We start from the raw sequence: 17,513 nt of genomic DNA on the forward strand, positions 1-17,513 counted from the left end.
ACAGCTTCTCTAGCTGCTTGCATAGAGAGGAAGTGCTCTCCAAATTAAGTGAAGGGATAATAACATGGTCACATTTTTCCTCCAAAACTCTTTCCCCTGATTGGTTGCTGTAAAGTAAACCCAGCATTCCACACCATTTAGCTACAGCAGCTTTTCCACTCAGGACTATTTCCTCACCTGACATTCCCACTCCCTCTCAGGGAAGCTCAGTTCAAGTTCACTCTGCTGATAGTTTTCAACACACCAAAGGACTGCGTACTGGAAACATGTTTGCATCAGCTGTGAATCTCATTGCTTTGGTATGTGTGTGCTCTCTCCATCCTGCTTTTGGACAGGTAAGAATCTCTACAGAAAAGAAGTTCCTAACTAATGTGCAGAATGTGTCGAAGTTTGAAGTTTAATCTAAATAGTTTCAGGCTCTCATAATAACATTTGCTATTAAGGGTTAACTTCTCACAAATTCCTTTATGCTCTGAGGTACTCATGAGTATGATCATGAAAGTCCTCACTGTACTAAAGAGAGAAAAGCTTCTTTTCCCTCTGCTTTGCACGCAAGCTTCTCGAACAACATGCCACATTCCGCCAGGGCTGAAATCACGACCGTATCTGTGCTGTGCTTCACTGCAAGGCTGCAAAACATTTCCAGGAAGCTCAGTGTGTCTGTGAATGAGTCTCTTCACTTCATTACATCTATAACTGTACCTTCGTGTGCAGTATTTGTTTGCATTCTCCCGAGATGTGGTCAACCTGAGCAGGTTTATAAATAAATGTAAGAACATGAGTATGATCATTTGGGTCCTTTAAGCAGTACATGTACCCATATGTTGCTTATTTTGATTTGATTTGTTTAGATTTTTACCGTAATTCCGTGCCAACTGTGGAAACATCAGTGACTTCACATTAGTGAATTAGTGAAGCCATGTAAAATCCCTTCTAGCGCAAACAGAAAGAGGCCTTTGAGAGCAACGCTGTGAACTCCAGCCTCCATCTCCACCAGATGACTGAAGTCTTTCCAAACCTCCGTTGAGCCTAAATAAAGAAAGGTGTTTCCAACAAATATTTGCATTTCTTATATAACCTCCCCCAGATGAAAACACTAATTGGTTGTGCAAAAATATGCATGAGCGGCTGGGCAGGTGAGGGAATGATGGAGATGAATGAATGAGTGTAATGAAGGGAAACGTGAAACCTACAAACAAGAATCTAGCCCTCCTTTCCCTCTACATCCACTAACATGTAGTGATTTAACACAGGGAAGGCAGCTATAGTCCAAACTGAACCCAATTGGTTTTGTTTTCAATCTATTTTTCAGTGAAAGTAACATAGATGCATCTCTGGAAAAAAAATGAAGAGCCCACTGCACTGAACCCCTTTGAAAACCTCCTGGTTTCCCCACCAAATATTGATTTCTGAACTCTTCCTGAGATAAAACATTAGTATTGTTGTTTCTAAATGAATATGAACTTGTTTTCTTTGTATTATTTGAGGTCTGAAAGAACTGCATCATTTTTCATTACTTTCTGCTAATAAATCCAAACTTTTTGCTTCTAATTTCAGAGACATGTTGTCAGTAGTTCATAGAATAAAAGAACAATGTTCATTTTACTCAAACATAAACCTATAGAGTAAAATCAGAGAAACCGATCCTTTCAAATGGTCTCTGAATTTTTTCTAGTGTTTTATATGTATGTAATTTTATGACTTTTACACAGAATATTCAATTTAAAACCAAAATACATGTTGCACAGAGGGTTTGTGACTAAACATTAGCTTTCTAATGAGGAAACTTCTGCTTGTATTTCAAGTGACGACTCTTGAAGTACTGTATATACTTTTGAAAGTATTTATATCTTTGAATTTTACCACATCTTTGTCCCATTACAGCCACAATCTTTGGAGTGTTTTGTTGGGATTTTGTTCATAAAGGTAGTGCACAACAAGTGAAGATACTTTTCAAATTCTGACATGCCTTTGTATTCACACCACCAATCCTTCTTCCCCAGCCTGTCCTTGAGGGGATTTTTTTTTATCCCAAAATAAAATCTTTATGCTTTGACATAAACTCTGTCATTGTAAGAATAAATAAGTTTTATTCCAGGATCACCCTATATTTAGTTCCTCTTATCTTCTCACCAGCACTTATAGCTAAAAAAAAAGTAATCCCACAGCATGATGCTACAACCACTATGTTTAGTGCTTTGCGTGTTGACCAAAAGGTTTTGGTCTCTTCTGATCAGAGCAACTTCTTCCAGTGTTTGCTTGTGGAAAAAGTTGCAAAGGAAACCTAGAATTGGTTTCATTCAACAAAATTCTGAACTCCATTTTCTAATTTGTCGATTTCCCAAAGCTTGTTGTGGTGAAAGGCACATTTCCGTCCACTTTGCCTTTTTGCACTACTTTGTGTTGAACTATTACATCAAACCATAGTGAAATGCATTGAGGTTTGCAACAGTCATTTTACAAAATGTGAAAAAATAGTGGCTATGAATGTTTTTCCAAAGTACTGTATGATCTCCTCCACACATGGACATCTAAATAGCACAAATCTTCATTTTACACTTATGTTTGTGGCCATATATACTGAAGCTCTTTGGCATCTGGAAGATAAAATGTTTATGGTTTTAAGGTGATTTATATATGAGATTTGTTATTTAATAGATCTAGAAAAAGTTATCCGCTGGCTCATCGGTCAGTGACAGAAGTGGCTTGTGGTCTCTCACTTCAGAAGATCTTTCTCTGCAGCTAAATATTTATTTTCAACAGGAGTAACTGCTGCAATGGAACATAAATAAATCAAGGAAACCAGCATTTTCTTTGAAGAACACTTCAGAAGAACTTTCTGTAATTTTAAACATTTGTAGCGTAAGCTTTTGAAGAGTCTAGACCACAACATGCAACCAGTTAAGGTTTTAGGATCTATTGCAATCTGATGCGAAAATTACTGAAAATTGGTAACACTGCCGTTCTGAATTTTGCTTACTGTTCTGCTTTGTGCCAGGACTGTCCAAACAGGCAGGAAATCCAAGTTACGCTGAAGCAGGTGCAGAAGCTTTTGTCGGCCCATGAAGCCTCCTGTTTGCAAAGTCTGCGCAACCTGAGGAAGAAAATAAATTTACTTCAGAGCAGTACAGGGAAGCAGACAGCAAAATCTACAAACAGTAAGCTAAAATGTAAATAGGTTAATTTTAGCAAAAGTGTACTTTAAGTTTATGTTGATGTTTTCGTTAATGTCTGTATTTTTGCAAGGTACTTGTCCAAAACTCGATGAACCCATTAATGGGAGGAAACTTGGCAAATCCCACAGTGTCGGCCATGAGGTCCACTTTCTGTGTGACCCCGGGTATGAAATTGTGGGATCAGAAAGCAGAGTTTGTCAAGAAAGCCTCACCTGGACTGGCCAGCAGCCGACATGTCGAGGTTTGCGTCGAGTCCTGTGCTGTGTGCCCTCCGTGCTGAGACATTTCCTACATTTCCTTCTTCTCGTCATCTTTTCTCTCAAACAATCCCTTTACTCTCTCATCACTATATTTTTTTCATTTTGACACCATTTCATCAGAAATGCTACTGTTTTCCACATAAAGGTGAATTTTGAATGCGCTCTGTAATCACATTTCTTTTTCCCATATGTTGGTTGTTGCCCAGAGAAAGTCTGACATGGGACATTCCACTCCAGCCTCTTTGTCCCGCCTGATTGCTTCCTGACTTTGAGATAACAGCTCAAAGGCTGTTTGATCAAACATGCATTTTCTTACAAATTGGCAACACCAAACACTAGCCTTCTTTTCCCTTATTATTTTTTCATACTTCTATCTCACGCATCCGTATGTCGTGATGTCCTGGTGGCTCGAGGATCAGGGTTATCAAGTTGCACACGTCACATGATCTGCAGCGTACAAAAGTACCAGCAGTGCGTAACCTCGTCTGCGTCTTCCTCCCTCAGACTTCAATGAGTGCGCATCGTCTCCCTGCCTGAACGGTGGGACGTGTGTGGATGAGATGAACCAGTTTTCCTGTGTCTGTGCCAAAGGCTGGGTTGGAGAGACCTGTCAAAGCCCTGTGCCAACATGTGAGTTTAAAGCACAACATGCCCACGCTATGCATGTGTGGGAATGGCACTTTTTGTTCGCCAGTTTTTCTTCATCGTATGGTAGTAAAACATTAAGATTTTGCTCTTGAGTGATAAATGAATGTACAGCGCATGTAAATGCAGTTTAAATGTGACTAATTAAATTGTCTATGTCAAAATCTGTCCAAAAGACACGAGTTTCTTCAAAGTTTCAGTTTTACAACCAACAAAGACATCTTTTATTTGTGACAAATCTCCAACAATATGTTTGGTAAACACTACTTCTCTCATATTTAAAGACCTCTTGGATCATTGAACCAAAAATGCTATTTTTCTGCACACGTCTAAAAGGTGGGCCAACCAGAGGCATCTCCAGCACTTCCTCTTCAAATGTGCAACGTCTACACTTTTGAGCATAAAAGGAAAAAAAGAAGAATCAAACTATTGTTCTGGAATTGATCAAAATACTTCACTTATTGATCAAAATACTTCACTTCTTATACAACTGTCTTTGTTGTTGGCAGCTCTGACTGAGCTGTCTGTCCCATTGTGTCAGATTAAAAAAATGGAGTTGACAGAGAGCACCGTTAAAGAAAACTACATCAAACTTAAAGCCTTTTCTGCATCTGACTGCCACTTCCCGTCCCTCGTCTCCTTCAGTCTTCATCACCACAACAAATACTTCTGCTGGCTCCACTTTGGGTGCTTCCACCTTACCAGCTGCCACAACCGGGGCGTACGTTCGTCCGTCACGCTGCACTATAGTGCAGGGGACCACCCACTGCACCTGTGAGCCAGGATACACCATCTCTGGTAGAGACAGCTACAGCTGCACAGGTATGCTCCACAGTTAGTCAAACTCTAACTACAAATGCCTGTTTGGGATGTCTAATGTGTGTTCATTGTGCGTTGCAGATATAGATGAATGTGAGCTCTTCCATAATGGACCAGCAGGAAAACTGTGTTTACATAAGTGTGTTAACACCCCTGGAGGCTATCGCTGCTCCTGTCCTGCTGGGTATAATGTGACTCGTGACGGACGCAGCTGTAAAGGTGAAGAGACACTTGGGGAGTTTGGAGACCAGCTTACTACGCCCATGTCATAGAAAATGAAGTTGAAACATCTAAAAATGTGTTTTAAAGATACAGAACAAGCAAACTGGGGCAAAAACCACAAAAAAGTTACGATATTATGAAAGAAGTGGGTGCAGCCTTGATGTAAATGGAAACAAAGAAAAGAAAAATAGCACGCTATAAAAAATTAGATGTTTTAAAACTGTGCCAGTACATGAAGACTACCTATAGTGTATTAGGAAAACAACTGAGAGTCAAGAACATGTATTTTTATGTGCATAAACTAAAAAAGATATATGTAGTTTTATTAGCATATTTTCTTCTCAGTTTGAACAGCAATAAAGTGTTTAATCATTGAAACTCCTGGTCCTTTTTCTTTCTCAGATATTGATGAGTGCGCTACCAGGCAGAACAACTGCACAAACGACCAGATGTGTGTTAACACATACGGTGGCTTCCAGTGTGTTCGGGTGGACTGCCCCAAAATCCCTCATGCAACATATGTCAAAACATCACCCATGTGAGTAAAACCTTTAATACTGTCTCTAAAAATCAAGTAAAAGTTGGTCTATTTCTATTTCATTTCAACACAAAATAAGGAAAATAAAATTCAGTGCATACAGTCCTGATAGACAAATAAAGGGTCTGATCCCAGAAATCAAAGCTCTTGTTGTCTTTAATGCACTTTGGAGAGACATAGCTCAGACACTTTAAATTAACGTTAGACTGTGTTAATAACACATATATTCACAAACACTTAAATGATTAAAAAATTGTTTTAAATATTTTACTGTAACAGTTTTATTGTCATAAGCATTTCTTCTCTGAAGACCATGTTCAGTCTAAAGGGATGTAATGATGGATGGATGAGAGTTAAGTTTCCAAATTCTCTAAGGTAACTTTGAGAGCAATGAAAGGAAAATACGATATTTAACATGAAAGGATGAAGCAGAAAACAAACTAACAGCTTTAAATTTTCCTCTGTTCTATTCCAGGCGTTGTGAACGTAACCCCTGCCCTTTGGACAACAAAGCCTGTTCTCAGACCCCAACCTCCTTTTCCTACCATTACCTCGCTGTTGTGTCCAACCTGTCCGCCCCACGCGTCATGTTCCGGGTCTCAGCCCTGCGCCAATTGGGCGACACGCTTCGCTTCACCTTACTCGGGGGGCGGCAAGCACGCCGCCACTTCACAGTTCAGCGCTCAGACCGTCAGACGGGTCAGCTGATGCTGGTGAACCCCGTCCAGGGCCCCGCCGCTCTGGAGGCGGAGGTGGAGATGAGCGAGCTGGAGAGACGGGTCCAGCTGGGAAGGTACATCACCAAAATTACCATGTTTGTTTCCCAGTATGAATTCTAAAAAAAAAAAAAAAAAAAGGGAAATAAATATTTTACAAAGATTGAGAAGATTGTAAGTTAAACAGAAAACCAGCATTCACATGACGCCATGCAAGACATAATTAAACTGTCTGTCCTGAATAAAACTACCAAGCATGCTGTGACGATACGGGTGATGAGTGAACGTTACATAACTATTATTTTGCTGCTTTGTATTCTGGTTTTAAAACTTGTGTGATAGGACTTCATATTTGTGCCTGGGTGGAATTATTAAATATCACGTAAACAATTTAAAGTCTTGCATTTGTAAAACTTCTTCTTCAAAAAAAAAAAAGAAAAACATGTTTGTTGAAATCTGTAAATACACTGAAAATAAAGTGAAACATGCTGCAAAAACCAAGGAATGCATTGGAAACCTGATAAATGTGAGCTGTGGTGGTTAAAAACCAGGAAGTCCGACAGGACAGAGCGAACACTGTTTGGAGAATTTGAAATTAAGCTGCTGAAAAGGGCTTCTGTGATTAAAGTGCAAGTATAAATTTAACTTTAGAAAATGCAAAACAAGTCAATGTTCCACGCACCCCAGATGCTTGATCTGTGTGATTGTTTTCCTGTCTTATTTAGTGGAAGATCAAGTGCCTTCCAAAAGTATCCATAAAGCTTTAACTTTGTCACATAACGGCCACAAACTTCAATTTAGAATGTTAGTTATTAAATCTGACAGGGAAGCCACATAATGCAGTGATAAAGTGTTGCATGAACACAGTACAGAATCTGAAAGAAGTTCTCGTGATCGACAGGTGTGTTGGTTTTCATTTGTGTTTATGTGTTGATGATAATTTCCTTATTGCTATGTTCATAAAGTTTTTGCCATATTACAGTTAATTTCTTTGTGGGCACTAGAATGATGTTGCTGTATTAGGTCATTCTTTTGTATTTTCTTAGTCTAGCCATGTATTCTGTTCTTTGTGCATTGGATTTTGTTCTCTTATAACAATACTTTGATTCTTTCCCTTCTTGATTTGCAGTTTCTTTGAGTTTAACTCTCTTGTGTTTATTAGTCTCTCCCTCAGTTTAACCTGCATGCATTCTGCCCCAGCTGGTCCTCTTTGTCTCGGATTATTTCATCTGGTTCTGTTATTCTCCTTAGTGTATGAGGTCACTGGTTCTCACTGTTCATCTATGGGTTGTTCTGTTCACTATGCATTTCCTGGACCTGATCTCCCAGTGTTATTTTCTGTAAGTTTTCATTATTTTATTAAAGCATCCTGTTTTATCACAGTGTCTCTCTGCATTTGAGTATTTTATAAACACAAGCATGACAGAAGCAGCCAGAGGTCAGTGGAGAGGTCCACAGCTCGAGTGGAAGAATATTGAGAAGACAAATAATAATGTAATAATGTAATAATAAGAACGCCAAGTCCTGGTTGCAGTTTTCAAGCACATGACAGTAAAAATTAAGGTTCTCCCTTTGGATAAATCAAACTAAGCTATTTGGCCAAAAGTCAAAAATGATATTTCTGTTATTATAAGTATCATAAGTAATATGAGTGTATTGTCCAATAAAGTATTAGTTCCCATCCATAGACCCAAATAAAACTCCCACTCATCTACATCTCACATTTTCTATATTTTACTTCTGTATTGTTTCTTTCCTGATACAATAATTTCTACACAAACTGAAACTGCCTTCCAGAACCATTTATGTTTATTCCTTCAGCTCCAAAACCTGTTCTCTGAAATGGACAGCAATAAAAGTATAATAATGAGTGATTACAGAAATTAATAACATGGTACTGTCGTCAGAAAACATTACACTCACTTTATGTTACCATTGATAGTGATATTTGGTTTGTTAGTTGGCTTATTATGCAACACTGCCCCCTAATGTTCAGAGCTTAGACGTGACCGTAATGATTAAATCTTCCAATATTCCAAACAGATGTATATATTTTTTCTTACTATGATGAGAAATAAATCAAAGAACTGGTATGAAGCACAGCTTCAGGATTTTCTTTTTGGGATCATTTTCACTAGTGTCTAGGTTGTAGTAGTAGACCTGATTTCCTACCTACTGGTTGGTGATTCCTGCATCCACTATAGGGATACTCAAGAAACAGATCCTTCAGCACTGGAAGTCCCTCCTAGAGAAGGAACATACACAATTTATGAAATATTTATGTGCACTTCCAAGACAAGCTTTTTTTAAAAATTGTATTATGATGAAACTATTTCTCTTTTTGTACTTGTGCATGTTATGGTCCAGGGGTTCGAAGTTTTACTTTGCTTTTCATCAACTATTCAGTTGTAGTTAAATTTGTATGGAAGCCCGTTTCCGCCACTCTGTTAAAAAAAATAAAAATAAATTATCTCATTATAATGAGATACTATCTCAAAATAATGAGATAGTAACTCAAAATAATGAGATAGTAACTCAAAATAATGAGATAAATTTTTTTTTTACAGAGTGGCGGAAACGGGCTTCCATACAAATCAGACTGTCACTCAAGGATTACATACTATTAATAAATAACCGTTCATTTTAAATAATCAACACAGATAATCTGATGAATTTTACTTTTCGAATTATTCCTAAATAAAATCAACTAAATCCAATTTAACTTCAATTCTATTTAATTTTTGAGACTTCTTTTTCTTTTTTTAAACGATGCATGCAACAAAAAGAGTATGGCAATTTACAATAGTGCAAATCTACAAAGGGCTTCGCAGAGACAAACTTAGAAATGGGAACACAAAAGCATAAGTGATATAAAATATATTAAATAAAACTACAAGTGGACGATTATTTTGGTTTTAACATGCATCAATGAGCAATTCCATTAATATTTCAGTCAGGTATCCATGTTTCAATATATTTCAGAGATTCCCAATACCATTGGAATTCAGATTTTTTTAAAAATTAAAAACTGGGGATTATCTTAGCTCTCTTTGTTTATGAATAAACATTTTTACCAGACAAAATATTAATTACAACACAGTTGTAGATTTTTGTTATTCAATAATACTCCAATTATTCAGCTTAAATGACAGTTTTTTTTTCTGTCACCAAATTCGCAGACTATTTCATTTTTCCTGCTGATTCTACTCATTACATTTCAGTAACTGTTCTCCAATTGAACTCATATTTCTGCAAATTTCAGCAAGAGCATTCAATGAATGCAATATGTGCCCTTTTAACAAACAGTTAAGAAGCTACTTGTTAAAGACACTTCCATTTTTATAGAAGATGCAATTGTTCTTGTTACGTTCTAAGACTTTAAACATATATCTATAAAAGAATCTTTAAAAGAAGACAGCATCAGAAATGAGAAAAAATATACAATTAAGATGGGAGACACCAAATTATTGAAGACAATAATCACACATTCTTTGTACAATCAAGAATAATAAATGATAGTTTACAGATGGTATTACATTTCCTGTAATGGACAAAGGTATCTTAATGTATTTGAAAAGCTTGTAGACAGCTAAAAATAAGACTGTTTAATATAATTTGAAACAAATGACAGCATCGGTTTCAATCTCATTTTGCTTTTAAGACAAAACTGTCAACACTTCCGACCCCCTCCCCTCATCCCTTACCCCCCCTAATTATTCATATTCATATTCTGTCATATTGAAGTTTGACTAGAGGCTGTACCTACAGTCATGGCCAAATGTTTTGAGAATGATTCAAATGTTAATATTTACAAAGTCTACTGCTTCAGTTTTTATAACGGCAATTTGCATATACTCCAGAATGTTATAAAGAGTGATCAGCGTAACAGCAATTAATTGCAATGTCAATATTTGCCTAAGAAATGAACTTTATCCCCCAAAACACATTTCAACTTCATTGCAGCCCTGCCTTAAAGGGACCAGCTAACATTGTTTCAGTGATTGCTCCATTAACGCAGGTGTGGGTGGTGATGAGGACAGAGCTGGAGATCAATCTGTCATGATTAAGTAAGAATGGCACCACTGGACAATGATGCTTGTCCAGTGGCATCACTGGTGCTTGGCATCATTGTTTCTCTTCTGTGAACCATGGTTATCTTGAAAGAAACACATGCAGTCATCATTGCACTGCACAAAAATGGCCTAACAGGAAAGAGAATCGCAGCTAGAAAGATTGCACCTCAGTCAACAATCTATCGCATCATCAAGAACTTCAAGGAGAGAGGTTCCATTGCTGCCAAAAAGGCTCCAGGGCGCCCAAGAAAGACCAGCAAGCGCCAGGACCGTCTCTTAAAAGTGTTTCAGCTGCGGGATCGGGCTACCAGCAGTGCAGAGCTTGCTCAGGAATGGCAGCAGGCAGGTGTGAGTGCATCTGCACGCACTGTGAGGCGGAGACTCTTGGAGCAAGGCCTGGTCTCAAGGAGGGCAGCAAAGAAGCCACTTCTCTCCAGGAAAAACATCAGGGACAGACTGATATTCTGCAAAAGGTACAGGGAGTGGACTGCTGAGGACTGGCGTAAAGTCATTTTCTCTGATGAATCCCCTTTCTGATTGTTTGGGACATCTGGAAAACAGCTTGTTCGGAGAAGACGAGGTGAGCGCTACCACCAGTCTTGTCTCATGCCAACTGTAAAGCATCCTGAAACCATTCATGTGTGGGGTTGCTTCTCAGCCAAGGGAGTCGGCTCTCTCACAGTCTTACCTAAAAACACAGCCATGAATAAAGAATGGTACCAGAATGTCCTCCGAGAGCAACTTCTCCCAACCGTCCAAGAGCAGTTTGGTGATGAACAATGCCTTTTCCAGCATGATGGAGCACCTTGCCATAAAGCAAAGGTGATATCTAACTGGCTCAGGGAACAAAACATAGAGATTTTGGGTCCATGGCCTGGAAACTCCCCTGATCTTAATCCCATTGAAAACTTGTGGTCAATCATCAAGAGACGGGTGGACAAACGAAAACCTAGGAATTCTGACAAAATGCAGGCATTGATTGTGCAAGAATGGACTCAGTCAGGATTTGATCCAGAAATTGATTGAGAGCATGCCAGGGAGAATTGCAGAGGTCCTGAAGAAGAGGGGTCAACACTGCAAATATTGACTTCCCGCTTATACACTCTTGTTACTGCAGTATGGGTTAAAAGTTGTTGCTCTCTTTAATACTGAAATACTTCAATATATATTATACTTTACCTTTGTAAGCATGATCATGCACTTAAACTCAAATATTTATGCAAATTACAGCAGTAGCGTTCAGCACTCACTACATTTTCAAAGGAAATGCAAGTGATCAAGTGACTTTGTAAGGAATTAATCAAACATATATCTATGTGTAGAGATTAAATTAGTTTCAACTTTAAGAAAAGATAGTGATCTTTAATAGAAAACAGCCACAGCAGAAAATAGAAAAATTATACAACTACGACAAGCTACACACCAAATTATTGGAGAGAATAATCACACATACTTTGTACAATCAAGCACAATCAATGAAGGAAAATATGTATATTGCATTTTCTAAGCAAAAGGGCATATTAATTTATTTGAAAAGCTTTTATATAGACTGGTTAATATAATTTGAAACAAATAACAGCCTCAGTTTCAGTCTAGTTTTGCTTTAAAGACAAACCTATCAAAGATTTTTTTTTAATACAGTAAATTTCAAAGTGCAAAACAATTACCGTAATGAAAATCTACAAAGAGAGCACAACAGCACATTTTATTTTGGATTAAAAATTTATTAAAGTAAACCTCATTCACCCCACTCATTCTTTCCATACAGAATAATACAAATCAATACTTCAAATTCATATTGTACATCTCTAAGTATCCAAATGTCAAGATCCAAATGATCACATTTAACAAACTAGAAACTTAAACCATTTTCCCACTTTATAAACAAGAAGGCCCTCCAGTTTTCATCTAAATGACTTTTATAATGAAACTCAACATAGGACAAATATGGAAAATAGTTCTACGGCTTTTCACCAGTGTGAATCATCATGTGCCGAGTTAAATGATGCTTTCGACTAAAACTTTTTCCACAGTTCCCACATGAAAACGGCTTTTCACCAGTGTGAATCATCATGTGCTGAGTCAAATTATGTTTATGACTAAAACTTTGTCCACAGTTCCCACATGAAAACGGCTTTTCACCAGTGTGAATCATCATGTGCCGAGTTAAATCCTGTTTTTGACTAAAACTTTGTCCACAGTTCCCACATGAAAACGGCTTTTCACCAGTGTGAATCATCATGTGCTGAGTCAAATTATGTTTTTGACTAAAACTTTGTCCACAGTTCCCACATGAAAACGGCTTTTCACCAGTGTGAATCATCATGTGCCGAGTTAAATTCTGTTTTTGACTAAAACTTTTTCCACAGTTCCCACATGAAAACGGCTTTTCACTAGTGTGAATCATCATGTGCTTAGTCAAATTCTGTTCATGACTAAAACTTTTTCCACAGTTCCCACATGAAAACGGCTTTTCACCAGTGTGAATCATCATGTGCCGAGTTAAATGACGCTTTTGACTAAAACTTTGTCCACAGTTCCCACATGAAAACGGCTTTTCACCAGTGTGAATCATCATGTGCCGAGTTAAATCCTGTTTTTGACTAAAACTTTGTCCACAGTTCCCACATGAAAACGGCTTTTCACCAGTGTGAATCATCATGTGCCGAGTTAAATGACACTTTTGACTAAAACTTTTTCCACAGTTCCCACATGAAAACGGCTTTTCACCAGTGTGAATCATCATGTGCTGAGTTAAATGACGCTTTTGACTAAAACTTTGTCCACAGTTCCCACATGAAAACGGCTTTTCACCAGTGTGAATCATCATGTGCCGAGTTAAATGACGCTTTTGACTAAAACTTTGTCCACAGTTCCCACATGAAAACGGCTTTTCACCAGTGTGAATCATCATGTGCCGAGTTAAATCCTGTTTTTGACTAAAACTTTGTCCACAGTTCCCACATGAAAACGGCTTTTCACCAGTGTGAATCATCATGTGCCGAGTTAAATCCTGTTTTTGACTAAAACTTTGTCCACAGTTCCCACATGAAAACGGCTTTTCACCAGTGTGAATCATCATGTGCTGAGTCAAATTCTGTTTATGACTAAAACTTTTTCCACAGTTCCCACATGAAAACGGCTTTTCACCAGTGTGAATCATCATGTGCCGAGTTAAATGATGCTTTCGACTAAAACTTTGTCCACAGTTCCCACATGAAAACGGCTTTTCACCAGTGTGAATCATCATGTGCCGAGTTAAATCCTGTTTTTGACTAAAACTTTGTCCACAGTTCCCACATGAAAACGGCTTTTCACCAGTGTGAATCATCATGTGCCGAGTTAAATCCTGTTTTTGACTAAAACTTTGTCCACAGTTCCCACATGAAAACGCCTTTTCACCAGTGTGAATCATCATGTGCTGAGTCAAATTCTGTTTATGACTAAAACTTTTTCCACAGTTCCCACATGAAAACGGCTTTTCACCAGTGTGAATCATCATGTGCCGAGTTAAATGATGCTTTCGACTAAAACTTTTTCCACAGTTCCCACATGAAAACGGCTTTTCACCAGTGTGAATCATCATGTGCTGAGTCAAATTCTGTTCATGACTAAAACTTTGTCCACAGTTCCCACATGGAAATGGCTTTTCACCAGTGTGAGGCATCATGTGCCGAGTTAAATGACGCTTTTGACTAAAACTTTGTCCACAGTTCCCACATGAAAACGGCTTTTCACCAGTGTGAAGCATCATGTGCTGAGTCAAATTCTGTTCATGACTAAAACTTTGTCCACAGTTCCCACATGAAAACGGCTTTTCACCGGTGTGAATTCTAATATGATCATTGAGAGCATGTTTGGCAGTGAAACGTTTTTCACAGATGACACATGAGAAAGGTTTGCTTCTTCCCTGATTTTTCTTCTCAGCTTCAGCAGCTTCCTGGAAGTTGACTTGGTTCCCGTTTGGTTCCGATTCAGAGTCTTGTGTTTGCTCATAAACAGTAGCCCCCATGAAGGTATCAGTCTCCTGTTTTGATGCAACCTGTTCTTCACTCTGACTGCAGTAAACTTCTTTCTCTTCCACTTTTATCTGCTGATGTTTTAGATCCTCCTGCTCTTCTTTTCTCTGTTGATCATCTGGCTCTTCCTGTTCTTGTTTCCCCTGCAGAGGTTCTAACTCCTCCTGGTCCAGAGTGGAGCTCCTCTCCAGGTCACATAGCTTCTTATAAACGTTATGTCGTTGGCGATCTAGAGAAGAAAACAGAAAAAAGAGGAATTGTTAACTTTATTTATTGAAGTAAATGAGAGAAGACTTTAATTTAATCCCAAATTTGTAATTGGAAATTTTTAATTAAGTGCAAGTTATAATTATTTCTGTTATTTAGGAATTATTACATTTTATGTTGGTTATGTTAGTTAAATGTCAGTTTTATATTCAGGATTTATTGTGGCCAGTGGGAAACTACGTAAACTAACTTACACTAATCTAATCTATTTATACATACAAAAAAAAAAAAAATAATCACATGCATAACCTATAATAACGAGGCATGGTTACAAATGTCTTTAGACTCGTTTTAGATGGCTGATCAGCGCAGAGTGCAGGATTTTTTTCTTTTTTTTTAAAGATTTTTTTAAATGCCACATCATGCAGATGGCTTTGTCTTTATGTGCCAAAGTCAGGTGAAAATTTGTTATTATGCACAAATGTACATCCTGGAGGAACTTTGGTCTTGCTTGGTCTGTAGTAAGATGATCATCTTTAGTAAGATCTTACTAAAAGATGTTGCCATCTTTTAGTAATTCAGTGCACTGAACATAGGCCATACTTTGTGGAAAGGGTCACAAAGTATGGCCCTTTACAGAGTGGGAACTCTCAACTGAGGGAGTGACAGTGATGTAGAAGACGTAGGATACATGCAGTACATAGTGAATATTCATCCACTATCTACTGTATTTATTTAGCCTTCATATTTTTTTATCTGTCTCCCTTTCTCTTTCAATTTTTATCAGCTGTATCTTTCTAATTATCAGAAAGATGATTTTGTGGGGAGACAGTAAAAGGGCTTTTAATTTAAAAATAAATAGCTAAACATGTTTGCAACCTTTCAAATAAAATAACCATGTTTATTAATACACTCTAAACAATAATGATGCAAACAAAAATGCTGAGTAATCATGTTAGTCTAAGAACCTAATATTTCCAATCTTTGAAGTCTATTTCTGTAAAAAGCTTCCAGTCCAGGGCGGCACGGCTAACTCTGCTGCGGGGCTGGTTGCCGTGCTTACGTTAGTCTTCTTATGAATAACGGATGCATGCGGGGATAAAATTATCAATATATATCTTCAGTAGAAGACCTTTTAAAGAACATATGTATAAGATATTTTACTTATAGTTGATTATTAAAGTATTTTATGGACCTTACCAAGCTCCGCCCACAACCGACCCACGTGACCGCAAGTCTCACAAGCAAAGCCTCACAGCGCGTTGTTTCTGTGTAAGCATGACTCGATTAGTGCATCATTTCTACCGGATTTTCACCATATATCAGCTACTACAATGGACAGAGGAACTAACAAGTTCATGTCATCATCTGGGAGGAGGTTACTGGTTTCTCAGTCACAAGCTGGTTGCAAACCTGAGGCCAGCAGGTGTCAGTCAGTTATGGTAGATCTGAAATTTGGTTTGATGAGAAGCTACAGACTGACAGGAGGAACCAAAGAGCTCTGTAAAGGTAAAGGCAAATCTTCTGAAGTTGGGATATAATTAATTTAATTTCACATAATTACCTCGGTAGAAGCCATTTGTTTGTTAAAATTTTATGAAATATATTTGTTCTGTTTGATGTTTGTTGTGAATGACGTAAACTCACAAATGAACGAGGTAATTAGTCCAACGTTTAGAAACTACAGCGGCTGTAATGCGCCACAGCAAAGGTAAACAAAGGTAAAATAACCTGAACAGGTGATCAACTCAAAACCACTCCTACCTTTTTACTCTCTCTCTTTGTAGTTTAAGCATACCTGTTACCGTGGCAACCGCCTGCGCCCCGCAAGCCGAGCAAAGATTACTTAAAAACATAACATTCAGTCCGTTAAGATATCAAGTTCCCAGGCTTGATATTTATTTCTCGATTATTAATCAGTGCTTCCCTGAACACAGCGATGGTTGATTGACTAGCTGTACTTGGTGCTAACGTGGCTAACACGATTAAACAGTTTAGTCCAAAGCCTTTTCTGCTAAAATAAAATCTTTAGTGTATGTCAGATACAGACACATTGCATATTGATCTGTTTAGCTAACATAAGACTGTGTAGCAGACAGGCTTCAAGGTGTAGAAGTTGTATCAGTTCTGCCATTATGCTGTACTTAGCTAACGTGAGGCTAACGGTGTGTTTGTGAGACGGCCACGCACGTGACCACGTAGAATGAGCATCAGCCAATGAAAAGCGGCTCCTCTGGTAAGGTCCGTTGACTTGCTCTCGTACAGGCAAAACGTAAAGATGCCTGGTCATGTGACGATTCGCCGTAGCGAGATGAAACCGATATAACTTAAGAGTAGACAACCCATTATATTATTTTAAAACTTTAACCAGGACCCAAAATGTCAAAGCAACATTTCTAGATTCCGAAAGTTAGAAAAAATGTCTGGCCACAATCGTTGCCGGCGAGACGGAACACCAAACGTTGGTGTTTCCTACCTATTCGGTGTAAGATGATCTGGGGAGTCCGGGAAAAAGCCAGCAGTCTGCGCTGATCGTCCATCTCTTCCTCCGACTCGACGGTTATTTCGTTAAACTCTGTGAATGTTTCTTCCGCAGCTCTTAACCACTTGTTCATGAACTTGTTTAAGCTGGACCGAAGAAATGTTTAAACATTCACACGTTAAACAAAACAGACCACGTGCCCTCCGTCTTCATCCTCTACAACGGCTTCTTCTTCTTCGATTTTTTTTTGGCGGTTGGCAAATCTATGGAAGCCCGTTTCCGCCACTCTGTTAAAAAAATTATCTCATTATTTTGAGTTACTATCTCATTATGTTGAGTTACTATCTCATTATTTT

General features: G+C 38.2%; 2 protein-coding genes across 3 annotated transcripts; one reads left to right on the plus strand and one right to left on the minus strand.

The window, feature by feature from the left end:
* The first annotated feature begins 119 nt into the window (after nucleotides 1-119).
* LOC116718172 (fibulin-7) lies at nucleotides 120-7,756 on the plus strand. Of its 2 annotated transcripts, none has more exons than XM_032559872.1 (8): nucleotides 120-335; nucleotides 2,999-3,170; nucleotides 3,247-3,417; nucleotides 3,941-4,066; nucleotides 4,727-4,903; nucleotides 4,982-5,119; nucleotides 5,525-5,660; nucleotides 6,136-7,756. In XM_032559872.1, the coding sequence occupies exons 1-8, from the start codon at nucleotides 267-269 to the stop codon at nucleotides 6,497-6,499; spliced, it is 1,353 nt and encodes a 450-aa protein (XP_032415763.1). In that variant the 5' UTR covers nucleotides 120-266; the 3' UTR covers nucleotides 6,500-7,756. The 2 variants fall into 2 exon arrangements, with proteins under 2 accessions (XP_032415763.1, XP_032415764.1); XM_032559873.1 differs by having other exon boundaries at nucleotides 121-335; nucleotides 2,999-3,158.
* A 4,034-nt stretch (nucleotides 7,757-11,790) lies between these two features.
* Nucleotides 11,791-17,411, minus strand: LOC116718125 (zinc finger protein 260-like). The gene is made up of 2 exons (XM_032559807.1): nucleotides 17,152-17,411; nucleotides 11,791-14,697 (listed from the first exon to the last, which is right to left on the minus strand). The coding sequence occupies exons 1-2, from the start codon at nucleotides 17,288-17,290 to the stop codon at nucleotides 12,410-12,412; spliced, it is 2,427 nt and encodes an 808-aa protein (XP_032415698.1). The 5' UTR covers nucleotides 17,291-17,411; the 3' UTR covers nucleotides 11,791-12,409.
* Nucleotides 17,412-17,513: the final 102 nt, after the last annotated feature.

This window comes from Xiphophorus hellerii, chromosome 4 (assembly GCF_003331165.1).
Source record: "Xiphophorus hellerii strain 12219 chromosome 4, Xiphophorus_hellerii-4.1, whole genome shotgun sequence".
NCBI classification, from domain to species: domain Eukaryota; kingdom Metazoa; phylum Chordata; class Actinopteri; order Cyprinodontiformes; family Poeciliidae; genus Xiphophorus; species Xiphophorus hellerii.